Source organism: Malania oleifera, chromosome 9 (assembly GCF_029873635.1).
Source record: "Malania oleifera isolate guangnan ecotype guangnan chromosome 9, ASM2987363v1, whole genome shotgun sequence".
Taxonomy (NCBI): domain Eukaryota; kingdom Viridiplantae; phylum Streptophyta; class Magnoliopsida; order Santalales; family Ximeniaceae; genus Malania; species Malania oleifera.
In genome coordinates, this window is record NC_080425.1 from 77,533,933 (window position 1) to 77,561,627 (window position 27,695).

A 27,695-nucleotide genomic window follows, 5' to 3' on the forward strand; every position below is an offset into this window, starting at 1 on the left:
TGATTACGCGTCAAAGTTGCGTAATTAGGCGTTTAAATTCATGCATTAAGAATTATAATTTTAATTAAATGCCTAATTATGTTCAATATTTTAACATTGCACCCAATTTATAATATTTGGAATTTTATTCAATAATTTACAGATTTTTTTATTTTATTATTGCAGGAAAAATTTTGAAAATTAAATTCGAGATTAGAAAGTATACAGGTCATGAGCATGAAGAGGTGTTGTGTATGTGAGGCGGAGTCCAAAACAAGATTGTAAGCATCTGAAATTTTCATGGACATTTAAAGGATAATTTTTAGAAGCCGAGCCATGCACGCAAGAGAGGCCATTTTCGACACTATTTCGTAATCTGTGCGCAACTCTCTCGTCCAACCTCCGATTCAGATGACTGCATCAAGGTAGAAATTAGACGTGAAGTTACCATACACTGTTTTTATGGACTATTTCAAAATTATTCCGTAATCTGAGCGTAACTTTCTCATCTGAGCTCCGATCGAGATGATTCAAAATTTTGTGTAAATTTGAGGAAATTCCCTACAACTTTCGTGTTTTGAGTTTTGAGAGTTATAAGCTGTAAAAATGTCAAAATCGGGTTTGAAAGTGCAGAACCGACTGTGTGAACAAAAGAAAGAAAGAAAGAAAGAAAAAACAAAAAAAATGTGATGTGACCATGTGATGGCAGCCCTTGCCATGTGCTGGTCTTCAAGTTGTTAGGGGTGGAATTGTAAAAAAGGGGGATTTATTAGTTTTATTGTGACAAGTCAAAGGAGGTAGCTTTAGGTAGGGTTTAAAGTAGATTTTTTTTTATTTTTATTTTGGCTCCTTTAGAGGCCGTGTGCAACACTCTTGGGAGGCTTCTCCATTTCCTCCTCTTCTCCAAACACACACGACTTGTTATCTCTATCTCTCTCTCTCTCTCTCTCTCTCTCTCTCTCTCTCTCCTTATTTTTTATTTGAATCTTAAACAATTGTTGGATCTATTTTTATTATAAAAAAATTAGTTTGATTTTCTTGTTATTTAAATATTGTTAATTAGTTTTTAAATTGAATCTTTCTCTCTTTTCTACTCCCCTTCTTTAGTTTATTTGTTTAATACAAAGTTGTGGTTAGAATTTTATCTTAGTTTAAATTATTCAGTTTAGATTGTTTTTTTTTTTTTTTTAAATCTTGCATTGAATATTTAATATTTGTTTGGGTCATTATTCAGTTTGTTTTTCTTATTTGGAGTCTTTGTTAGCATTTAAATATTTTCTTTGGGTATTTTTACTATTAAAATTAGTGTTTTTATTTAGTTAGAGTTTTTTTTTGTTTGGATTTATGTTTAAAGTTAGTATTTTTATTTAATAAAATGATTGCAAGATTTGTTTCTTTCATTATTTAAACATTGAATCTGACATTTATTTACTTATTTTTATGAATGATAAATTTCTAGTTAGGATTTACATTATTTTAAGTTTCGTTGCAAAAATCCTAAAAATCCCAAGAACTGAATCTGAACTGTATTCAGTAATTTGTCTTTTCTTAATTTATTTTGGAATTACATAAAATTTGAAACTAAACTGCATTTCCTGAGGAGACGATCTGCCCGTTGGGCTAATTATTACACGATTGAACTCCTATACTTGGGATAACTTCCGAGTTGTTAATTTTTAGAGTGAGTCATACCTCAAGTCCCCTAAATATTTCAACTTAAAACCTCTAGTCTAGCAAAAATTTAAACTCCTCAACTCTCTTTTGATCATTGCTTGCATTAGAATTTAGAACATCATCAACATAAACAAGCAACACAATAAATGAATCTCCTTGTTGCCTAGTGAACAAAGAGTAATTAGCCTTGGATTGAACAAAACCAAGATCAATTAAGCAATTGAGAACTTAGAAAACCACATTCTAAATGCCTGTCTAAGACCATAGAGTGATTTATTGAGTTTACAAACCAATTGAGGTTGCTCCCCCTGGCTGTGAACACTGTAACCAACTTGAGACTGCTCCCTTTTGCTATGAAAGTCTGGTGGAAAAGAAATGTAAACCTTTTCATTCAAATCTCCATGAAGAAATGCATTATTTACATCAAGTTGGTTGAGAAACCAGCCTTTCATAGCAGCCACAGCAAGTACAATTTTGACAGATACCATTTTAGCAATTGGTGAGAAAGTGTTAATGTAATCCAGCCCCTCCTTATGGGCGACACCTTTGGCAACCAACCTGACCTTATACCTCTCAACATAACCATCTGATTTGTATTTCACTTTATACACCCACTTACAACTAATGGGCTTCTTACTAGGTGGCAAGGAAGTAACAGTCCAAGTATGATTAGCTTCTAAAGTTGAAATCTCAGCATCCATGGCTGCCTGCCACTTGGGGTTACCAATAGTTTGGTGATAAAAAAGTAGGTTCAATGATGGAAGAGATGGCACAACAAAAGGACTTATATGGAGAGGACATATTATTATAAGGTAGATAGGATTGAATGGGATGAGAAGTACCTGAAACATGTATGGAGGATCTTGGAATGGCAACTAATGTGACTTGATTATAGTGATAAGCCTCAAGGTAAGATGGTGGTTTAGTAGGTCTCGTAGACCTTCTAAGAATAACAGGTTGATCAGCTGCTTCAGAAACACCATGTGTATTAGGAAATTTAGGAATATTTTCATCAAAATCTTGATGAATTTGGACAATGGTGTCATTAGAAATAGGTAAAGAACAAGAGGGAATGGAGAAAGGGACAACCAGAGACTCAGAATAAGGAATGGAAGGAAAAATAGGTAAAGGAATATGATTGTCACACTTAGGAGGAGAGTTATCTAAAGCAAATGGAAAACTCTCAAGAAACACAACATCCCTAGACAAAAAAATTGTATGAGAATCAAGATCAAAGAGTTTATAACCCTTGACATTGAACGGATATCCTAGAAAAACACACTTTTTGGCTCTAGGAGCGAATTTGTGTTTATGAGGAGTGAGATTGGTAGCATAACACAAACAACCAAAAATCCTAAGATGTGAATAGGAAGGAGGTTTGTAAAATAGAAGTTCAAAAGGTGTTTTATGATTTAGAAAAGATGATGGAAGTCTATTTATTAAGTAGATTGCAGTGAGGACACAATCACCCCAAAAGGAGAGAGGAACACTGGATTGAATCTATAATGCCCTAGCAGTAGCAAGTATATGTTGATGCTTTCTCTCCACAAATGAATTTTGTTGTGGGGTGTAAACACAACTCGATTGATGAACAATTCCTTTAGAGTTGTAAAAATCCTTAAAGCTAAATTCTAAGGCATTATCAGATCTAATGGATTTAATCTTGGTTCCAAATTGAGTGAGAATCATGTTATAGAAAGGCACAATAAGTGGTCTAACTTCAGATTTAGTTTTGAGCAAGAAAACCCAAGTTGCTCTAGAAGCATCATCAACAATAGTGAGAAAGTATTTGTGGCCATTAGAGGTTAAAATAGAAAAGGGACCCCAAACATCCATATGAACAAGATCAAAAGGATAAAAACATTTATTATTATTGAAAGGAAAAGGAATTCTTTTTTGTTTTCCCAAAGGACAAACAATATAAAGTTTATTACAATAATTCTTAAGAAAAGGTAAAACACTGCTCAAAGAATGAACTTTTACATCAGAAGGGTGCCCAAACCTTGAATGCCAAAGTGAAAACACATTTGAAGAGAAGGCAGAAGAGCAAACAACAGAGAAAGCCTTGAAATTCTGCTTAGAAAAGAAATCAGAAAAGGATGCAGTGGCTTGAGAAAGGCTTGAATCTTGTAATTAGTACAAACCATCATGCATTTTGCCCATTCCAATCGTGCTCCAACATGTAAGGTCCTATAGAAAACAAAATTGTGACAGAAAGACCAAACATATAGGTTGAGATTTGGTTAAGGTACTAACTGACAAAAGATTAAAGGTAAAAGAGGGTACATAAAGAACATTGTGAAGGGTTATGTGGGAAGAAAGTTGAATGATGTCAATGTGTGTAACAATAGCCGCTTCCATATTAGGCATTTTAACCATAGTATGTGAAATCTTAGTATAAGAAGTTAACTTTTGAATGGAACACACTATATGATCACTTGCACCAATATCAATAACCCATGTATGAAGATCATAAGCTCGTTTGTTAACAACTTTAGCAGAAAAAACAGAATGCTTGTAGTCAATATAATTACCTGCAACAACATTTGATGGACAAGTCACAAAATTAATTAGCAACATGAAGTTCTTGATCTTTAGGTAATTGTGGAGTAGAACAAGAACCAATTAATGTCAGAAGCTATTAGTATTGGTCATGAGTAAAGACTGGAGCTTGAGATACAGACTTTGATGAAACAAAATCAGTAACTCCAGTAGAATTATTTCCTTGAATGAGTTCAAGATTAGATGAAACTTGATGATTAGTGAAATTTTTATTGTTCTTGAACTTGAATCCTGGTGGGAAACCATGCAACTTATAGCATTTGTCCACAGTGTGACCTAACTTTCCACAGTGAGTGCATAAAGGCCTTTCTTTGCCTTTAAAATTGGTTCTTGAGTTCTTGGTTGCTAAGGCTGTGGATTCAACCCTAACAACATTATGCATTGACCTTTGCATTTCTTCTTGAATGAACAAAGAATGAACCTTATTGAAAGAAGGCAAAGGATCCATTAACAAGTTATGAGTTCTTACTTAAGAGAAAGCATCATTCACTCCTATAAGAAATTTCATGGTGGACTCTTTGGCTTGAAGATTCTGCAACCTTTGATTGATTCCACACACACACTAACCATAAGTATACTGAGGAAATGGACTCAAATTCTGTAATTGATCCCACAAAATCTTGAGCTGAGTGAAATATTCAATGAGTGATTGCTCTCCCTGATGAATCTCAATAATTTACTTCTGAATATTGAAGATTTTGGTTCCATTTCCTTGACTGAAAGTGTCTTGAAGATCAGTCCAAATTCCTAAAGCAGTATCTCTATAGATAATGCTTCCTTGGAGCTTTGGTGATACAAAATTGATGATCCAGGTACCTACCATATTGTCAGCACGAACCCATGCTTGAACAACATTTGGAGAATTCACCAATGGTGAAGATATGGTTAAAGATCCATCAATAAATCCTAACTTGTTTTTTGGCAATTAGAGATTTCCTCACCGATCTTGCCCAAGCAGGATAATTTTCTCCCCCAATCAATGGTTGAGAAGTGAGAATTGCACCTGGATTTTCTCCAGGATGCAAGAATAGAGGATCACTAAGATTATACGAATCTTATAAAGAAGATGAAGCCTCTGTGGTGGAAGCATTAGTTGCTACCGTTTTTGTCATTGAAGAAGCTTGACAAGCTTGTAGTACACAACAATGGTGGATGAGACAAACTTGAGAAAAATTCAAAGAAGATAATGATAATGGAGAATGAGAGAAAGCTCTGATACCATATGAGAAATCGATCTTGATAAAAGAACTTATTTCATTTTTTTTAATTCAGTAACTATACAAATGTATATATACACTCTCAACTTAACAACCACAACAAAGTCATACAACCATAACAAACTTATACGTGAATCTGGTAAGAACTAATTAAACTAACTAAAAATACATGTTGTATTTGTATAATAGATTTTCTACTATTCTGGATTTCTACTTGAAACTTGGCTAACCTGTCAGGGCAGCTCTGATGCACGAGTGAGCTGCTGCACTGAATGACATTTTGTCCTCTGGCTTTTCATAAGCTTGTTTGTGTCAAGGATTTTGGATAGAAAAAGGAAAGGAAATGAAAATAAGGAAACTCAATTTCCACTATATTTTCTCTATGTCAAATACTTTTAAAAATATAAATTTGTTTTAAAATAGTTAAAAATTAAGAAAAATTAAATGTAAATGAATCGTAAAATCATATGTTTATTCATTGATTTTGTATATTTTCTATTTTTTTTCTTATTTTCTTTAATAACCAAATGTGAAAAAAGTGGATTTCATTATTTTCTTTCTAAAGGTTTTTTACGTTTGAAAGTGTATATTTTTTAAGCTATCTACCACTACCAAATAATAGTTTATATGATTTACAAGACAAATTTTGATGTTATTCTTTTAATTTTATATTTTTTTATTTAAAAAAAGTGGTTGGGCTTTAAGCAAGCAACCCAAAAATAATTAATAATAAATATCATCCCTATTCCAAATGCTCCAAAGTGCGGTCTCAATGGGCTGGACTAGACCGGCCCACTAGCCGCCGCCTTACGTCACCCTTTATTAATTTCCAGCAAGTCTCTCTCTCTCTCTCTCTCCTAGTCTTCGATATAAGCCTACCCGTTTCCTCACAAACCAAAAACCATTAACCACCCAATATGGGCTTCCTAGGCGCTCTTACCATTTCCCTCTCCATTCTCGCCACCCTCTCCGCCACCTCCCACGCGGCCACCTTCGTTGTCCGCAACAACTGCCCTTACACCGTATGGGCCGCGGCCGTCCCCGGCGGCGGCCGCCGGCTCAACCAAGGCCAACAGTGGTCTTTCAACGTGAACCCGGGCACGAAACAAGCCCGCATATGGCCCCGAACCAAATGCAACTTCGACGGGTCGGGTCGGGGCAAGTGCGAGACCGGGGACTGCGGCGGGTTGCTCAATTGCCAGTCCTACGGCACCCCGCCCAACACCCTGGCCGAGTACGCCCTAAACCAGTTCAACAACTTGGACTTCTTCGACATCTCGCTGGTAGACGGGTTCAACGTGCCCATGGACTTCAGCCCGACGTCAAGCCAGTGCACCCGGGGGATCCGGTGCACCGCAAACATAAACGGGGAGTGCCCGAACCAGCTGAGGGCGCCGGGCGGGTGCAACAACCCGTGTACCGTTTTCAGAACGGACCAGTACTGCTGCAACTCCGGGAACTGCAGCCCAACAGACTTCTCTAGGTTTTTTAAGGGCAGGTGCCCCGACGCGTACAGCTACCCTAAGGATGATCAGACCAGCACGTTTACCTGCCCTGGGGGGACTAACTATAGGGTAGTCTTCTGCCCTTAGAATGTAGGACGTGCGTCCTCAAACCCAGCCTTGGATTTATACATATAATAAAATAAGAGCTGCCATGAATGAAATCCCACTATGAGGACTCGAATAATTTGGGAAACGATAAATTATGACCACGTTTGGTGATGTGGTCATACGTGTGCATGCATATGGGTGTGGTAATCTATCTTATAATGACTTTTTTTTTTTTTTAACTTAGTTTTTTTCTTTCACGTTCGTTTTTGATGTGTTTGTGTGTGTGTGTGTGTATTGGGGTTTTAGGTTTTGACTCAGGTAAGAAGTCATATACACGCTACAAATCTAAGATGGGATAACGCGCCTGATTCAAGTTAGCTGGGTTGTGATTTTAAAAGAGGAACTAAATAAATTTATTTTATGTTTGAGATCACGAATTTTGGCAAATTAGATTTGATACACTCAAATTTGATAGCAACTCTCATAGGATCGGATAGTTATTAAATCAACATTTGATGTCTCACGTAACTTTCCTTAAGTTACCTATAACCTCCATAAGCTTAATGATACGATTATAAGAGAGCTACTATTGATGTCTTGGATAACCTTCTTTAAGTTACCTATAACCCCCCTAAGCATAATGATACAATAATAAATGTCAAGTTGAAAAAGGGTTTGCCTTGCCACTATAAAAATAGATCCTAAGAGGAGGTAAGCATCTCATTCTTGCTCACTCTTCATTTACTGTTGTAATCTGAACCTCTCATTCCCTAACTCAAGCATAAGAGTGATACCTCGGAGTGCACCCCGAGTTCTCCAAACCGTTATTATTTGATTCCTTTCAGATGGTCACGGTCGAATGACGGTTCAATAAAAGCTATTCGATTTTTGATAGCAACAAGATTGTATTGAATTTTATTTGGATCAAAATAAGTTTAAATTTAAATTTTAAAATTTATGTTTCCAAACACAGTCTTAATTTGACTAAATATGTTAAATTTCTACCCTAACACATACATAAGTTCTAAAATTTTATTTCTTTATTGAAAATGGGATTAAATATGTGCATGGATGGCAAAATACTAACATAAAAGCTTGACCTTTTGAAAAGTCCAATCCTAACTAGAACATTTTTTTTTTTTTAAATGGCATTATTTCCTTAACTTATATATTTACAGAGTCATATATGGAGAATATAAAGTCTGAATAGGTTTGTACATGTGCATTAACTACACGTATGTAGAAATAGAATAGGATCAGATATAATATATGGAATGGAATTGGACGGGATGGAATTGAAATTTATCATAAATTTGATTTCGCCATACTCTATTTAAATTTTATTCCATTTTATAAATTAAACTTAAAGAAATTTGTATAGACACTCAAACGTAATTGGTTAGAAATAAGGAGGCTAATGAGAAGACCTCCATCATTCATCTTCCTAATGTGTTTGAACCCAAAACTTTCAATGTAAGTCTCAAGTTCTAACTATTGACTAACGACCCTTAATATGAAAATTTCAAATTCTTAGACACAAATCACAATGCCCGATGGGATCATATTTGTAGTAACCCGAAAAATTATGATATTTAAATAATAGAAGAGGGAGAAAAATGAAAATTTAAGAAGGAGGAATGGCAGGCCTCGTCAACGAACGCATTGCGTTTGCTGACCCCGTGGCATATCAGGCTCGTCGATGAGGATAAATTTCGTTGATGAAAAGTTACTGAAAGGCTATTTCACAGCTCTAAATTTTATCGACGAGAAGCAAACGTTCGTCGACAAACTTCCTTTGTGACCTCGTCGACGAAGGCTAGTATATAAATAGCTCTAAACGCGATTTTTCAGTTGATTTTTTGCACAGAAACCCTCCTTTCTCTCTCCTCTTTGGTTTCTATCCCTTCTCCCTTAATTCTTGGTTCTGTTCTTTGCCAGATCGACGATCCGAAGCCACCACGACACTCTTAGGGAAGTACTCTACAAATCTACTGGAGTGGATCGTTAGTGGGGCTAGTTTAGATTTCATTCCAAATTCAGGTTAAGACTTTTATTTAGTATTTGGACTTCCCTATAGTTGTAGAAAATGTAGTACGCGTAAAAATACTGAATTTTTGTTCTTAGAAATGTTGTTTTCGGGGTGTTGAACGGGGAACCTTGCGAGTGCAGGACTGATATATTTCAGGGGCTTTTCAGCAATCAGATAAGAGGATAAATTAAGCTAGTTGTTTTATGAAAATATATGTATAACTTTATAGCATTTAATTTCAGGTATATATATGTGAATTATGTCGGGAAAATATTGCTGTAAATGATGATATGTTTTAAATATGTGTAATACCCATTTTGTGTGGCGTGAGTAGAATTTATTATAAATTACAGTTTTTTGGAAAAATGTTAAATGAAACAAAGTTTTATAATGATATACCGGCATACAGGCCGGGAGTTTTTAAATGATATACCGACGTACGGGCCGAGAGTTTTATATGCTATACCGACATACGGGCCGAAGATGTTCTCACATGATATTCCAGCGTATGGGTCGGGCCATTTATATGATATGTCGGTGTATGGGCCGAGCCTCTTATTTGATATGTGATACGGCGTACGAGCCGTAATTGATAAAATATGAAATGCTGACGTAAGGGCCGCTAATTTTCACGTTCTATATGAAATGTGATATGATGATATTGAATTGACAATTACTATTATGAAATAATAATGTATCACAATTTGAAAATATGTTATATGTTATCAGAACCTGGTTGGCTTGGTTTAAACTTACATGTGTACGGTACCGTAGCTATGTGTTCATGATTATTATGATATTATGTTATCGCTATCGTACAGGGCAGCGTGAGGATGTATAGTCGATGTGGTTTATTGAAGTGTCAGCGCTCTTGGTGTACGAACTAGGTCTAACAGACCCATCGTACTTACAGACATTTACTTTGACTTGGTAGTGGTCGGCCAACCATTGTTAGGTTCCGCCTTCGGGCCACACAAACCAGTCATGTGGGGATAAGACATGACACTAGCCAGCTAACCTTCCACGGTTATTTTTGCATTATTATCATATGAGATGAATTATGTATATGGAAATCCAGTATGTTCTGCCATGCTATGAGTATATATGCTCTTCCTAGATATGATATAGACAGTTTCACTGTAAATGTTTATGTATGGTTACATGTATAACACAGAAATACTTATGTTACCACACTAGTATTAGTTTATTTCCCTTACTGGGAGGTGTCTCACCCCAAAATTATATGAACATTTAAGGAGCCACAGATAGGAGAGCGGATAAAGCTCTGCAGAGGTAGTTATAGCTGATCTACCCTTTTTGAAGGGTAAGTCTTTTGCTATGATCAGATGGGTTTTTGGGTGGTGACCCTAAGACAGGTTTTGATTGTTTAGGGATGTATATAATGGTTGTAGTAAACTCTGGTATTGTATTGAATGCTACTTTGAGATGTACATGATTTTATGTTTCGTGCTGCTTAGGCTTCCGTGTTGCATTTCTGATGTATCTTTAGTACCCACGGGTTATGGTTGATTATGATCTACTAAATTTATTATATCAGTTTTATTATTATGAAAAAAAATATGGTAAAATAAGCAGGTCGTTACAATTTGGTATTAGAGCCTAGGTTACTAGGTTCTGTAGACTTTAGAGTGCAGCGAAAATGATACCAGAGTACAGGAAAATGATTTAAGATTTTGTTCTACAGTCTAAAGGCAGGACTTCCGTGGTGGTTTCTATATTTTTCTTGGGGTCACGATTTCGGGAAAACCATAGTAAATTATTGTCGGGTTGTGTTCCTAGAATGTAGGACTGGGGTTAGGAATGTGTTGAGGAAGTTAAGATGGGAAACAATGTTAGGTGCGTAAGCTATAAGTATAGGGTTCCTAAGTTGCTTTTATTGCTTTTCAGGATCGATCCTGGAGGAGGTAGTACTCATGCAAGTGGCAGTGATGGAGCAAGGCCCTCGAGTGTAGACATGACTAATTCTGACGCAGTACTTCATTGCGTGGCTCAGCAGGTTATGACTGAGATCGCTAGAAACTCTAGGGAGCAGGGAGGTCTGTCTGCAGGCCATGAGTGCACTATAGAGAAATTTATTAAGATGAATCCTCCGGCGTTTTCAGGAGGGTTTGTTCCTGCAGCTTCCAAGAATTGGATGCAGGAGATTGAGAAAGTCTTGATGGTGCTACAGTGTACGGAGGAACAGAGGGTCCTCTTCGCCACCTATAAACTGACAGGGGAGGCTGAGAGGTAGTGGACTGCTGTGAGACTTCTAGAGTAACAGAGGACGACTCCGATAGCGATGACATGAGACCGATTTAAAGAGTTATTATTTGATAGGTATTTTCCAGCTACTGTTAGGGATGTTAAAGTGGAGGAGTTCCTGAGTTTGAAGTATTGACAGTAGTCGATCCCGCAGTATATGACACAGTTTATAGAGCTCTCTCGTTTCGCTTCGTATATTGTTCCTAATGAGATAAAGAAGGCGAGACAGTTTGAAAGAGGATTGAGGAGAGGCATATACAAGCATGTAGAGGTGCTAAAGATTCAGGATTTTATTGATTTAGTCGGCAGAGTAGCCTTGGCAGAGGTTGGTGAGCGTATGGATGCAGAGGAGCTGGGACAGAAGAAGATATCTGCATCTTTGGGCTATCAGTAGGGTCATAAGCAGCGTCAATGGAGGAGAGGAAACTATGGCAGAGGGCGGAGACAAGAAACTGGGGATTGTGAGGTTCAGACAGTGTAGATTCCTCCTGTCTGTCAGACTTGTGGGAGGAGACACTAGGAGAGTGTCGATTGGGATGAGCTGTCTGCTATCGCTATAGTAGATAGGGACATATGGTGCAAGACTGCCCTTTACCACCAGATATCGCTTCTGCTCCCAAACCGTATCGGGGAGGCTATTAGGTGCCACGTGGAGGCCAACAGAGAAATATGGCTCCAACAAGAGTTTTTGCTTTGATGCCAGATGATGCTAAGACAGTCGGCGACGTGGTGATAGGTATGGTTAGCATGTTTTCCTTTAAAGTTATTGTATTATTTGATTCATGAGCCACACACTCGTTTGTGTCTCTAGAGTGCACTGGACTATGTGGGGCAGGAACACAGTTGTTAGACATTGAACTGTTGGTATCTACACTAGTCGGGTCAACAGTAAGGTGTAGTAGGGTGCTCCGGGGTTGTCCATTAGATATCTAGGGGAGAATTTTATCTGTTGATTTGATAGTGATTGACATGCATAAGTTTGATGTCATATTCGGTATGGACTGGTTGGCAGCCAATTACGCCAGCATAGATTGTCATTTAGAGGAAGTGATATTTAAACCTCCAAGAAAAGAAGAATTCAGGTTTTTAGGATCGCGAGTGCAATCCCCGCCTCAGTTAGTTTCAGCTATTCAGGCGAGGAGACTACTACTGAGTGGTTGTCAGGGATTCGTGGCCTTTGTGAAGGAAATGTCAGGGAACGAAGTGAAGCTCACTAGTACGCCAGTAGTAAAGGAGTTTACAGATGTTTTTTCATATTAGTTACCAGGCTTGCCACCTGATCGTGAGGTAAATTTTCCTATTGATCTGCTTCCAGGTACAGTGCTGATTTCTAAAGTACCTTTCCGAATGGCGCCAACAAAGTTGGCAGAATTAAAGAGTTAGTTGCAAGATTTGCTTGATAAGGGCTTTATACGACTTAGTGTATCTCCGTGGGGAGCTCCAATTCTATTTGTGAAGAAGAAAGACGGGTCTATGAGGATGTGTATAGATTATAAAGAAATTAATAAAATGACCATAAAAAACAAGTATCCTCTACTCCATATAGATGATTTGTTTAACCAGCTCCAAGGTACACGAGTTTATTCTAAGATTGATCTCAGATCAGGCTATCATCAGGTGAAAGTGAAAGCAGAGGATGTATCGAAAACAACCTTCAGGACCAGAAATGGGCATTATGAATTTCTCGTTATGTTGTTTGGTATGACGAATACTCCTACGGTATTTAAGGATTTGATGAATAGAGTTTTTCACCAATATTTATTCAAGTTTGTTGTTGTTTTTATTGATGATGTACTGGTCTATTCCAGGAGCTATGAGGAGCATGAGACGCATTTAAGGCAGGTTCTGCAGACGCTTCGGGAAAAGAAGTTATGCGCTAAGTTCAATAAATGTGAATTCTGGCTTGAAAATGTTATATTTTTGGGGCATGTCATTTCAGGAGATAATATTTTTGTGGATCCTAGTAAAATTGAGGTGGTAGTGAATTGGGCTAAACCAAAGAACGTCCAGGAGATTAAGAGTTTCTTGGGGTTAGCTGGGTATTACCGTCGTTTCGTTGAGAGATTCTCAGAGCTATCGAGGCCTCTAATACGACTGACTAGGAAGAATGTCAAGTTTGAGTGGGACGACAGTTGTGAATAGAGTTTTCAGGAATTGAAGCAGAGGTTTGACACGACACCAATATTGGTTATTCCGTTAGGGGGTGAAAGTTATGTTATCTACAGTGATGCGTCCTTGAAGGGACTTGACTATGTATGGATGCAATATGGTAGAGTAGTAGCGTATGTTTTCAGGCAATTGAAAGAGTATGAAGAAAACTACCCTATCCATGATCTTGAATTGGTTGCAGTGGTACACGCATTGAAAAATTGGAGGCACTACCTGTACGGCGAACGATGTAAAATTTTCTTCGACCATAAGAGTTCAAAGTACTTTTTCACTTAGAAAGAACTGAATATGAGGTAAAGACGATGGTTGGAGCTTATTAAATATTTTGACTGCACTATCAGTTACCACCCAGGGAAGGCGAACGTGGTAGCTGATGCTTTGAGCAGAAAATCTGTGGGACCAGCGTTGGCAGCTATGGAGATCCATCATTCGATCATGATGGATCTGGAGAGACTCGGTATAGAGTTGGTCGAAAGTGGTTCTTAGGCTTGTATTGCTAGTTTAGTGGTGCAGCCTACTCTACAGGAAAGGATTAAAGTGGTTCAGAAAGATGATCTAGAATTAGTAGAGGTAATGGTTAGAGTGCATAATGGTCAGGGGGAGAAATTATGTATTACAGATTATGGAACTTTACGATTCCGTTCCAGATTATGTATCCTTGCCGATGCTGACATTAGTAAGACCATCTTAGAAAAGGCTCACAGATCTTTATATACAGTTCATCCCGACAGTACGAAGATGTATAGAGATCTATGAGAGTCTTATTGGTGGAGTGGTATGAAGAAAGAAATTGCTGAGTATGTAACCCAGTGTCTGATGTGTCAGCAGATAAAAGCTAAGCATCAAAGGCCTGCGAGCATGTTGCAACCACTTTTTATCGTAAAATGGAAATGAGATCATACATCCATGAATTTTCTATCAGGGCTATTGTCGGCATTGTATGACCAGAATGCAATTTGGATGATCGTGGATCGTTTGACCAAGAATGCCCATTTCCTTCCCATCAAGATCAGCTACTCCATGGATAGACTGACAGAGATATATATTCAAGAGATAGTTCGTTCTCATGGCATGCTAGTGTTAGACAGAGACTCACATTTCACGTCACGATTTTGGAGGAGCTTCCAAGAGGCTCTAGGGTCTCACTTATCTTTTAGCATGACGTTCCATCCTCAGTTAGATGGGCAAACTAAGAGGACGATTCGGATATTAGAAGATAAGTTTCGAGCGTGCGTACTAGATTTTGAGGGTAGCTGGACTCAGTTTATGCCGCTTGTGGAATTTGTGTATAATAACAGTTATCAAACCAGCATTGGCATGGCACCGTTCGAAGTGCTTTACGATAGGAGATGTCGTTCTCCTTTATTTTGAGATGAAGTAGGTGAGCGGCGAGTTGTGGGACTAGAGCTTGTTCAACAAGCGCATGATAAGGTTTGGCTTATCAGAGATAGAATCAGTGCAACTTAGAGCCGACAGAAAAGTTACGCTGATACCCGTCGCAGGAAATTGGAGTTTGATATTGGTAATCATGTTTTTATGAAAATAACTCCTTTAAAAGGGGTTATGCGATTTGGGAAGAAGGGTAAACTTAACCCTAGGTTTATCACACCGTTTAAGATTTTAGAGAAAGTGAGGCCGGTTGCTTACAAGCTAGTTTTGCCACCTGTGTTGTCCAGGATCCATGATGTATTCCACATTGCCATGTTGAGGAAATACGTCCTAGTCCTTTATCACGTGATCAGTTATGGTGAATTAGAACTCAGTGATTCACTAGTTTATGAGTAGGTGTCAGTACAGATTCTGGATAGAAAAGAACAAGAATTACGTAAAAATAAGATTCCTTTAATGAAAGTCTTATAGATAAGTCATGCAATGGAAGAAGCTTCTTAGAAGCTTGAGGAACAAATAAGGCAAAGATATCCACAGTTATTCAGGGAAGTGTAATAGTAGGTAATTTTTCTTTTCCAGGTACATGTAGTGGTTTAGTTAATAAGTAGTCTTTTAGTTTTGGGAGAATTTTCTTATATATATATATATATATATATATATATATATATATATGTAATCTCTCGGGACTTGGAATGTAACCATGGTATTCCTCCATCATAAGTGAGGGTAAGTAATAAAATAAGTAGACCGTTTTGCCTTTAAGGGATGATGAATCATATGAATAGCAAATTTCGAGGACGAAATTTTTATAAGGAGGGGAGAATATAGTAACCTGAAGAATTATGGTATTTAAATAATAGAAGAGGGAGGAAAATGAAAATTTAAGCTGCGTTCGTCGACGACGATAAATTTCGTCGACGAGAAGTTACCAAAAGACTATTTCACAATTCTGAATTTCATCAATGAGAAGCAAACATTCGTTGATGAACTTCTTTTGTGACCTCGTCGACAAGGTGACGTGGCTCGTTGATGAAGGCCAGTGTATAAATAGCCCTAAACGCGATTTTCAGCTATTTTTTCGTGCAGAAACCCTCCTTTCTCTCTCCTCTTCGGTTTCTACCCCTTCTCCCTTAATTTCTAGGTCCGTTCTTCACTGGATCGACGATCAGAAGCCACCACGACACTCCTGGGGAAGTTCTCAACAAATCTGCTGGATTGAATAATCAGTGGGGCTAATTTAGATTTCATCTCAAATTCAGGGTAAAACTTTTATTCAGCATTTGACCTTCCTACGATTGTAGAAAACGTAATACGCATAGAAATACTGAATTTTTGTTCTGGGAAATATTATTTTTAGGGTGTTGAACGGGGAACCCTACGGGTATATGACTGATATATTTTAGGGGCTTTTCAAGAATCAGGTAAGGGGATAAACTAAACTAGTTGTTTTATAAAAATATATGTATAGCTTTATAGCATTTAATTTCAGGGATATATATATATATATATATATATGAATTATGTTGGGAAAATACTGCTGCAAATGATGATATGTTTTAAATATGTGTAATACCCATTTTGTGTGGCATGAGTAGAATTTATTATGAATTACAGTTTTCTAGGAAAATGTTAAATGATACAAAGTTCTATAATGATATACCGGCGTACAGACCGGGAGTTTTTAAATGATATACTGGCGTACGGGCTAAGAGTTTTATATGATATACCGATGTACATGCCGATGATGTTCTCACATGATATGTTGGCGTACAGGCTGAGCTTTTTACATTATATGCTGGCGTACGGGCCAAGCCATTTATATGATACGTCGGTGTACGGGTCGACCCTTGTATTTGATATGTGATATAGTGTACGGGCAGTGATTAATAAAATATAAAATGCCGGCGTAAAGGCTGATGATTTCACATTCTATTATGAAATAGCAATGTATCACAATTTAAAAATATGTTATATGTTATCAGAACCTGGTTGGCTTGGTTTAAGCTTACATGTGCACGGTACCGTAACTATGTTTTCATGATTATCATGATATTGTGTTATCGCTGTCGTACAATGCAGCGTGAGGATAGATAGTTGATGTGGTTTATTGAAGTGTTGGCGCCCTTGGTGTACGGACCAAGTCTAGCAGACCCATCGTACTTACATACATTTACTTTGACTTGGCGGTGGTCGGCCAGCCATTGTTAGGTCCCACCTTCGGGCCACACAACCCAGTCATGTTGAGGTAAGACATGACACCGACCAGCTAACCTTCTAGGGTTGTTTTTGTATTATTATCATATGAGATGAATTATGTATATAGAAATCTAGTATGTTCTGCCATGCTATGAGTATATATGTTCTTCCCAGATATGATACAGACAGTTTCATTGTATATGTTTATGTATGATTACATGTATAACACAGAAATACTCATGTTGCCACACACTGGTATTAGTATATTTCCCTTACTGAGAGGCGTCTCACCCCAAAATTATATAAACGTTTCAGGAGCTCCAGATAGGAGAACAGATAAAGTTCCGCAGAGGTAGTCACAGCTGATCTACCCTTTTTGAAGGGTAAGTCTTTTACTAGGGTTAGATGGATTTTTTGGTGGTGACCCTAAGACAAGTTTTGATTGTTTAGGGATGTATATGATGGTTGTAGTAAACTCTGGTATTGTATTGAATGGTACTTTGAGATGTACATGATTTTATGTTTCCTGTTGCTTAGGTTTCCCTGTTGCATTTCTGATGTATCCCTGGTACTCACGAGTTCAAGTTGATTATGATCTGCTAGATTTATTATATCGATTTTATTATTATGGAAAAAAATAATAAAATAAGCAGGTCGTTACAATATTACTCTATGATGTTTGTTACATGGCGATGTTGGGAATTAAGAACAAATTCCCAAAACCTGTGAAAAAAAAAAATAGAGAAAGAATATACACCAAATAAAAATCAATCACACACACAAGACAGTATTTACGTGGTTCGGCAATTTTTCCTAGGTCCACAAAGTTGCAGGGATTTCACTATTATCAAGAAGAAAACACAGAGAGTGCGGCGATACAATGCTCTCCCTCTTGCTCTCTCGCAAGTGCGACCACTTAACCCTAATCACCCGAAAATAATGATTTTATATGCTGCAGATAGGGTTTTGAACAGGCTACAAAACGGGCCCAAAATTTTTTTTCCCTTAGGATAGAAATCTCTTATTAAAAAAAGGTCGAATTATCATCTAGATTTAACGTAACTAGGCTCTAAAAAAACCCAACAAATCTCCGATTTGGAGACTAGTTCAATCACCAATATCGACTGCAATCCTCCAAATGAACAATCCCCCATCCCTGCAACTCATCCTCCTGTCCTCAAACTAGAAGACCAACTGAAGTTGCACACAGTTTCAGCTTCTCAATAGTAACACCCTTAGTCAACATGTCTACCGGGTTCTTAGATCCACAGATCTTTTCAAGTATTACCGGCTTATCTTCAACAAGGTAACGGATAAAGTGGTATTTTGTCTGTATATATTTCGACTTTGAATGAAAAGCAGAATTTTTGGCAAGAAAAATTGCACTCTGATTGTCACTGTGTAGAATGCCCATCTTCTGCTTCTTACCCAATTCGTTTAAGAAACCATATAGCCAAATCATCTCTTTTCCCGCTTCAGTTGCTGCAACATACTCAGCTTCTGTAGTAGACAAAGTAACAATCTTTTGTAAGTTTGAAGCCCAAGATATAGTTGTACCACCCAGAGTAAATACAAACCCAGTAGTACTCTTTCTACTATCATTATCACCAGCAAAATCAACGTCTACATAACCCTGCAGTTTCAAACTTGCACCTGTGAAGCAAAGACATTTATCTTATGAACCCCTAAGATATCTCAGAATCAACTTGACTGCCTCCCAATGCTGCTTTCTAGGCCTACTCATGAATTTGATCACAACTCTTACTGTATATGCAATTTCTGGCCTTGTCCATACCATAGCATACATCAAACTGTCAATAGCTGAGGCATAGGGCACCTTGCTCATATGGTCCCTTTCTTTTTCTGTCTTCGGTGATTGTTCCTTACTCAGTTTGAAATGACTACCCAAGGGTGTACTTACTGGTTTAACTTCATTCATGTTGAATCTGCTGAGAATTTTCTTCATATACTCTGACTGTGAAAGCTTCAATGTACCATTAGCCTTGTCTCTAATGATTCTCATTCCAAGGATTTGCTTTGCAGTTCCCAAATCCTTCATTGCAAACTGTTTTGACAATTACCTCATCAGATTATTAATCTCCTCAATGCTAGACCCTGCAATAAACATATCATCTACATATAATAGTAAAATGATATAAGAATTGTCAAAGAACTTAACATAACAATAGTGATCAGTTTCACATCTCTTGAACCCAATTTTATGCATAAAACTATCAAATTTCTTATACCACTGTCTTAGAACATGTTTTAGACCATACAAGCTCTTTCTCAGTGTGCAAACTAAATTCTCTTGTCCCTGGACAATGAACCCTTATGGCTGAATCATGTAGTTGTCTTCCTCTAAGTCACCATGAACGAATGTCGTTTTTACATCTAACTACTCAAGATGTAGATTTTCTGCAGCCACCATTCCCAGTACCAGTCTAATTGTTGACATCTTCACAACTGGAGAAAATATTTCTCTGAAGTCAATGCCTTCCTTTTGCTGAAACCCTTTGACAACTAATTTGGCTTTGTAGCACTTGTTACCATCATGTTCGTTCTTTATTCTGTATACCCACTTGTTGTGCAAAGCCTTCTTCCCTACTAGCAATTCAGTTAGTTCTCATGTCTGATTCCCTAACAAGGAGTCCATCTCATCCTTCATGGCTAACTCCTATTTGCTTGAACTTTCATCCTTTAAGGCTTCATCATAACACTCTGACTCACCACCATCAGTTAGCAGAAGATAATTTAAAGCAGATGAATAACGCCGTGGAGGTCTAATGGTCCTGGAAGATCTACGAACCGCATCTACATGTGTATTTTGATTTGTCTGTGATTCTACATTCTCCTTATCATCTTCACCCCTTTCCTGGACAGTACTTTCAGTTAACTCATCTAAGTTAACAAACTAAGATCTTTTATGATCTATTGCTGTGATATCTGACACTACAGTTGACCTATCCTTGTATATAATATTTTCATTAAATATTACATTTCTACTTTTGATGATTTTTCTGTTTTGTTCATCCCAAAACCGATAGCCAAATTTTTCATCACCATAGCCAATGAAATAACATATTTTGGATTTTGTATCAAGTTTACTACGAGCATCAAAATCAATATGAACATAAAAAACACAATCAAAAACTTTTAAGTGAGAGAACTTTACCTCTTTATCGCTCCAAACCTCTTTAGGAAGTCTGAACTCCATGGAAACTGAAGGTCCTCGGTTTATCAGATAAGCTGCAGTACTAACAGCATCAGCCCAGAAAGTTTTTGGTAGTCCAGCATGCAACCTCATACTCCTAGCACGCTCATTGAGAGTTTTGTTCATACGCTCAGCCACACCATTCTGCTGTGGTGTCCCAAGAATGGTCTTTTCCATTCTGATTCCATGTGCAGTACAATACTCTCTGAACCCTCCATCTATGTACTCTCCTCCATTGTCCGACCTCAAACACTTTACTTTCAAACCTGTCTTTGTCTCAACCATAGCCTTCCACTTCTTAAAAATTTCAAATACATCATATTTATTTTTCAAAAAATAAACCCATACCTTTCTGGTTGAGTCATCAATGAAAGTAACGTAGTACCTTGAGCCTCCAAGGGATGCAACGAGAGAAGGCCCCCATAAATCTGTGTGCACTGACTCCAATTTTTTAGCCTTCGATGTTCTACCACTTTTCAAGAAACTCAACCTTTTCTGCTTTCCTGAGATGCAACTTTCACACAAGTCAAAACCAATAGACTTTAATTCCGGTAGTTTCCCTTTTAATAGCAGCATCTTCATCCCCTTCTCACTCATGTGACCAAGTCTACAGTGCCATAAGCTTGTATAAGTACTTGTTTCAGCAACTGCAATTGTATCTTTTGGACTTGAGGTCATGTATAGAGTACCAGATTTCTTTCCACGAGCCAATACTCTGACTCCCTTTGTAACCTTCAAAGTACCACCAGCAAACAACATCACATGCCCTTCATTATCAAGCTATTCGACATAAATCAAATTCCTTCTCAGGTTAGGAATATGTCGTACCTTCTCCAGTAACCAAACAGACCCATTAGGCAACAACATCCGGACGTTTCCCATACCCACAACATCCAAGGCTGTACCATCAGCCAAATATACCTTACCAAAATCTCCTGCTACATAGTTCTGTATGATTTAATGGTGTGAAGTGGTATGAAACAAAGCTCCCGAGTCTAAAACTCAATCATCAAGTGGACTGTCTACTGCAAGAAGTAGTGCATCCTGTACCTCTTTCGTACAGCATTAGCAGAATCATCCTCATTCTTCTTCTTAAGACTTTTGCATTGTCTCCTAAAATGACCCGTTTTCCCGTAGTTCCAGCATTGTCCCTTTTGGCCAGATCCAGACTTACTTCTGTTTTGATTATAGTTTCTAGATTTTGATCTACCCCGATCTGAATTTCGGTCATTACCTATGCCTCTTGTCTCAAGGTTTAGGGCAGAACCAAATCTTGAGGTTTCATCCTCATATCTTCTGCGAATCTCCTCAGCTAGAATTAAATCCCGTATATCACTATACTTCAGTTTTTCTTTTCTAGTAGAGTTGCTCACTGCCATCCTCATTGCCTCCCAACTGTTTGGCAATGAAGCCAAAACGATCAGTGCACGAATCTTATCATCAAAATCAATTTCTACCGACGATAATTGATTTGTGATAGTATTAAACTCATTTAGATGTTGTGCTACAAATGCATTTTCTGCCTTCTCTAAATTAAATAATTTCTTCATCAGATGTACCTTGTTATTTGCTAACGGTTTTTCATACATACTAGACAAAGCCTTCATCAGATCTGTTGTAGTCTTCTCCTTCACAACGTCGTGTGCAACATACCTAAACAAAATTAATCTTATAACTCCCAGTACCTGTCTGTCAAGGAGAGTCCATTCCTCGTCCTTCATAGTAGCAGGTTTTTCTCCTAGAAGCGGCAGATGTAACTTCTTCCCATAGAGATAATCCTCGATCTGCATCCTACAAAATCCAAAGTCTGTGCCATCAAACTTTTCTATTCCAGACGCCTTTCCTGCTTCCTTTGCCATTGCTCCCACTCGAACCTAACCCTAGGCTCTAATACCAGTTGTTGGGAATTAAGAACAAATTCCTGAAACCTGTGAGAAACAAAATAGAGAAAGAATACACGCCAAAGAAAAATCAATCACACGCACAAAACATTACTTACGTGGTTCAACAATTTTGCCTACGTCCACGGAGTTGCAGAGATTTCACTATTATCATAAAGAAAACATAGAGAGTGCGAAAATACAATGCTCTCCCTCTCGCTCTCTCGCAAGTGCGACCGCTTAACCCTAATCACCCGAAAATAATGATTTTATATGCTGCAGATAGGGTTTCGAACGGCCTTACGGCACAAACCTTCGCTCCATGGACTAAGCCTTAGGATAGAAATCTCTCATTAAAGAAAGGTCGGATTATCATCCAGATTTAACATAACTAGGCTCCACAAAAGCCCAACAGGCGAAACAGTCAAAGACTAGGTTTATTAGCTTTATTGGAATACTGACATTTTATAATAAAAAATCTAGAAACTAAAATATCTATTTTTCTTCTAATAAAAGCAATGGTGGATGATGGATTATTACCAATTTATTTTTTTATTATAATCTTTTGTCACCAAGAAAATTAATTGAAATCAAACAAGCTATGCAACCAAAAATGATTCATTGAAAGCATAAATCAAATTTCATAATTGCTGGAAATGCTTTCAAGAATCAAGATTATTAAGAACAACCATTCCATATAATTTTTTCAAGGTGTATACAAATTCACAAGATGCAAAACACACTGCAAGTAACTTATCACACTTGTACACCAAGCCAAATGAACATGTTTAAGCAAGCAATACATCAAACTTAAATTACTTCATCGCATATTATTAAGGTGAAAAACTGGATAATTTTGAGCCAAATATACTATGCATTTCATTCATTTCCATAGAACTTGGTTGTTACTCTCAATATGCTGCTCCTGAGTCTTTCCACCCGCCATAGCTTTCCTCCTCTGCTTGGAAACCATGATCACACATTCTCTATGAACACCCAACAAGAAGCTAGGTTAATAATAGCATGTAATGGCATCATGACTGCAACTATCGCAGATTTTGTAACTATGGCTAGTTAAATGAGCAACAACAATTGCCACCTCTCAAGTTGTTTAAGAGGAACATTTTTTGCTTCTAATTTGACTTTCAAAACAGTAAATAATATGGAATAAAAAATATATAAAAAACAAAATCTTACATCTGGTGTGAATGTGAGGCCAACTCTAATCTCTCCACAGTATTCTTCATCCTTAACCACATTGTATGATGTTGGTGGGAGGCTGCCTTCCATGAATAGTGGATCTAGAGGAATGCTGCAATGGTCATAAAAAGAACCAATGATTCTTATTGGGTTATGCTTCTAATTAATTTCATTACATTGCCAGATTCCTCTCTTTTTGCTTTCATCCTACAGATGAGGAGTAGATTGACATAGGTGCTTCAGAGAAGATTGCCTAGTCAATGGTACTAAATTAAAATGGACAAAAAAAGCCACAAGTGTTAGTGGCTAACTTATTATTTAGTTCCTACAATTACTAGTCAAGAATCATAGAGACTATACAAAATAATACTCACGGGAGATATAAAACTCTCATTGAAACTGATTGGCTACAATGCATTTTACAATAAGGATATTTATGGTTTGGAGAATGTGATTTCTCCCCTATACTGTTTATGTTTTCTAAAATTGAAGGCAATGAAAAATCTAAAGAATAGTCATTATGTGATTTCATTAAATAGTCCTATTTCTAAACATCTTTAGTCAAAGTAATCTCAGCAACTGTACTGAAACTTCAGATGGTATGAAAAATTCAAGGTAGTGAATTGACCAAGGGGCAATGTGCAAACACCCATGGTTCAATGTTTGAATCCCATATTTATAAGTGAAAAACCAAGCAGCAGGTACAATGTATAAAAGGTAGGATGCAATCAAGTCAGTACTTTGAGGAAATAATAAAATGAAAAAAAAAAAAAATTGAGAAACAACTGATAATAAATTGCAACTCACGTTACTTCTCCCACAAAATCATCTTGAGTAGCACTATCGCTGTCCATGATCTTTATCCTGAGTTCGGAGACCTCACCAGTTATGGTGAATACAAAATTCTCATTCCATTCTGGCTGAGACCCTTGCCCTGTATCAGTCATTTGTACATAACAGTGACCAAACTTGTATAATATACATTACAATGATCACTTTTACCATTAAGCACATAACTTAAATGCCCATTGTAAGTATACTAATCCAGCTATCAACAAAAATTGTTTTCACTTTCCTTCTATAATTTCTTAAGCATAAATTCAAACTGATTGAAGACCCACCTGATGCAACGCTGCTTTTCTGCTCCTGAGTACGGCAAAAGAGGATGACATAAGGATCCATGTTACCTGCTCATAAGCACTTAAACTCATCAAAAGGGCAACAGAGGACTCAAATATTTGAGAAGATACATGCAATGGTGATCAAAGCTACAACCTAACTAGTACGGGTATTTTGAGAGCAGAACCCGAACAGATTTCTTTTAACATAGTATCTAAATCATGTTCAATTTAATTTAGCAATTATCAACCACCACATAGTGCTTCATCAAACTAAGGGTCAATCCAAATGTCCGATATTTAATTGCCACGAAAAATGTACATAATAAGATATGAATTTATATTTAAAGTAGTTTTTGAAAATATAAATTTTAGAATTTGGGTTTGGATGTAAGTAGATTTAGACTAAACTATTTCATTCAAATCCACACAATTTACAAATTCAAGGTTCAAAACTATACTCCGAAAAACAGATGAGGCGATTCACTTATAAGTGGAAATCATTGTTGATACTAATTTCAATAAGAAGTGTCCAAGTCTTGTTGGTTGAAATAGAATGACTATTAATGTGCTTAAGAACAATAACACTTAAAAATTTAGTCACAACCCAAAACCATTTAAAAATCATACTTTCTCTAATATGGCCATTAAAAAAATCATATTTAGTCTGACAACAGAGAAAACTAGCCTTCATCAAAATAGGATGTAGTCTTCTTTACGAAGGTTTGCTGATGTGCCCCATTCCCACCTTCCCCCAATTTTTTTTTTTCTCATGTGGAATTTTTTCGTTTGCCCTGCTCCTCTCAATTCGAGCAGTTCTTTCGGTGTTGTAAGCTACCTCTTGATTTCTAGCAACAAGTTTACTTTTGCCCCAGCGGAAAAAGGAACTGGCTCCGCAGGATGCCGTGTCAAAAAAATACAATCAACTCAGTGAAACGTTTGTTCAAAACCTCAATCATAACAGTTTTCGGTAAACCTAACAACTAAATGCTCAATTTTCAAACAGTTCTCATTTCTATCATCTTTTCGGCTGATTTATCAGCAAACAGACGTAGTCCAAAGAACAAAACAAAGCAATCCGGCGATCAAAGCACCACATTCGAGAAATCAACAAATTGACATTGACAGATACCACAAAAGTCAGCCATACGTAAAAAAATCCAGGACTTGTTTTATCCACTGACGACAATTTTGACTGTAACCAATCAAAAACCAGACACAAATGGCAGAATCAAGAGAAAATTTGGGAGAAACTTACCGAGAAAATCGGTGTTCTCGAGACCTTTGGCATTCACAAGGAGAACTTCAAGAGTTCCTCGAGGCATGTTTGGATTGGAAGATTTTTCGAAAGCGACCGAGGAAAGAAATTCGGAGAGATTTGATTTTCGAACAAAAATGGCGATCGCTTTTCCGGCGAATGCAGTACGATCTGAATCGAAAGGTCCGAGCGGTATTTAAGGGAAGCGGATGGGACCTGTTTGGAAACGACTACACTTATTATACAGACGACAAAATTGACGTCGTTTGGGTTGGCAAGGTCGGCATGAGTTTCCCAGCACGTGCCTTGCACCTGAAATGACATTGATCCGCCTTGGGCCTTATTTGGGAAAAAAAATTATTAAAATATTAACCTTTTTTTTTTTTTTTTTTTCTGTTAGGGTTGGGGGATGGTCTCATCTTATGCATCCCCTCAAGGCATCGTTTGGATAAAAATTCTGTATTAAGAACAAAAAGAAAAAGAAAAAAATAAGTAGAAAATTTATTTTTATTGAGTTTTTCTCTATACCAAACACTAGTAAAGGTGGTGAAAATTGTTGGCCAGAATATGTAAGTTGAAAACCGAGCATGCGCATATATACATATATAAATTTATATAGACACATTCCCATGAATATATACATATATGAAGGTCCATTTTAGTTTGGCAAAAATCAATTCATTAGTGTAGGACTATTGTCGACTTTTTTAACATCCCAAAATTCATCCGGATGAGTATTATTCTTACTTCTCACACTACATGAGTCTTAACCTTAGATCTAATCGAGACACCCATTAATCTGTGTTTGGATCAAAATTAATTTGTTTGATGAAAAATGAAAAGTAAAGAAAGTAAATAGAAATTTCATTTTTCATGGCATTTTCACTGTTTCCATATTAAATACTATTTACATGAAAATTTATTCTAATATAATTTTAAAAATTTAAATCAAATATTAATAACCAATTAGATTAATGATTAATTTATTGTATTTTTCTTTCTATGTTATTTTTTTTTTATGATTAACCAAATTTGGAATGGTGACTTTTTTTTTTTCAGCTTTTAAATTAAGAATTTATTTGAGGAAAGGAAAAAGAAGCAAAAACAAGAAGGAAATTCATTTTTTTATATTTTCTTTCTATACTAAATACTATTTTAAACATAAATTTTTGTTTTAACTAATATAGTTTAAAATTAAGAAGAATATAATGCGCAAAATTTATTTTTATTAATTTATTATATATATATTTTCACTTTTTTGTTTTTTATAATTAACCAAACATGCATGAAAAGTTAAACCCTTTCACATATTTCCTTTCCACTAAGATAGTATAGAATTAATATCTTTCAAATTACAAGGAGCCAATCATTTTCCACGTTGAGTAGTTTGTGAATGAAGTCGGTGGAGGAGGGTAAGGAAGCCAGGCTAGCTTGTGTTGACCGATGGGCCATATATATATAGCTTGTGTTGACCGTTATATATACAATCATTAATTCATGAACTATCTCAATTCTTTCTATTGGGATGAAATCATGAATTTTGACTTGGTTCATGCACTTTATAATCACCATCTCATGTAGTGGATGACTCAACCCAAAAAATTAAAGATTAAAATGGTGATATTTCATCCCAATGCAAAGAATTGAGATAGTTCATGAATTAATGATTATATAAGATATACATATACATATATATATATATATAATTAAACACTTTCTAAAATATGTAATGTTAATTTTGTCCTTATGTCAAAGGTGTTATAAATATTTTTTCCTTTGCTTAGAAATTAAGATACTCAAATTTCTCTCTCTCTCTCTCTCTCTCTCTCTCTCTCTCTCTACAACTCGAAGCCCCACTCTTTCTCTCTAGATTTCTTCGTCATTCGTTGTTAAAATCGACAATTCGACGTTACCACGGGAATCAGGGAAGGAATCTCTACATGTTTCGTGAAACGGATTTTCGTTTTGAGGTTTTCAGGTTTTGACCCAAAA

At 36.8% G+C, this 27,695-nt stretch overlaps 2 protein-coding genes across 3 annotated transcripts; one reads left to right on the forward strand and one right to left on the reverse strand.

Moving 5' to 3' along the window:
- Window positions 1–6,334: 6,334 nt before the first annotated feature.
- On the forward strand, window positions 6,335–7,170 carry LOC131163602 (thaumatin-like protein). The gene has a single exon (XM_058120202.1). It carries the CDS (start codon window positions 6,350–6,352, stop codon window positions 7,022–7,024), a length of 675 nt encoding a protein of 224 aa, XP_057976185.1. The 5' UTR covers window positions 6,335–6,349; the 3' UTR covers window positions 7,025–7,170.
- A 15,632-nt stretch (window positions 7,171–22,802) lies between these two features.
- Window positions 22,803–25,955, reverse strand: LOC131163603 (elicitor-responsive protein 3). 2 transcript variants are annotated; one of them, XM_058120204.1, is made up of 5 exons: window positions 25,704–25,955; window positions 24,449–24,514; window positions 24,135–24,261; window positions 23,325–23,439; window positions 22,803–23,113 (listed from the first exon to the last, which is right to left on the reverse strand). In XM_058120204.1, exons 1-5 carry the CDS (start codon window positions 25,768–25,770, stop codon window positions 23,039–23,041), a joined length of 450 nt encoding a protein of 149 aa, XP_057976187.1. In that variant the 5' UTR covers window positions 25,771–25,955; the 3' UTR covers window positions 22,803–23,038. The 2 variants fall into 2 exon arrangements, with proteins under 2 accessions (XP_057976187.1, XP_057976186.1); XM_058120203.1 differs by having other exon boundaries at window positions 22,803–23,439; window positions 25,704–25,917.
- Between the last annotated feature and the right edge of the window lie 1,740 nt (window positions 25,956–27,695).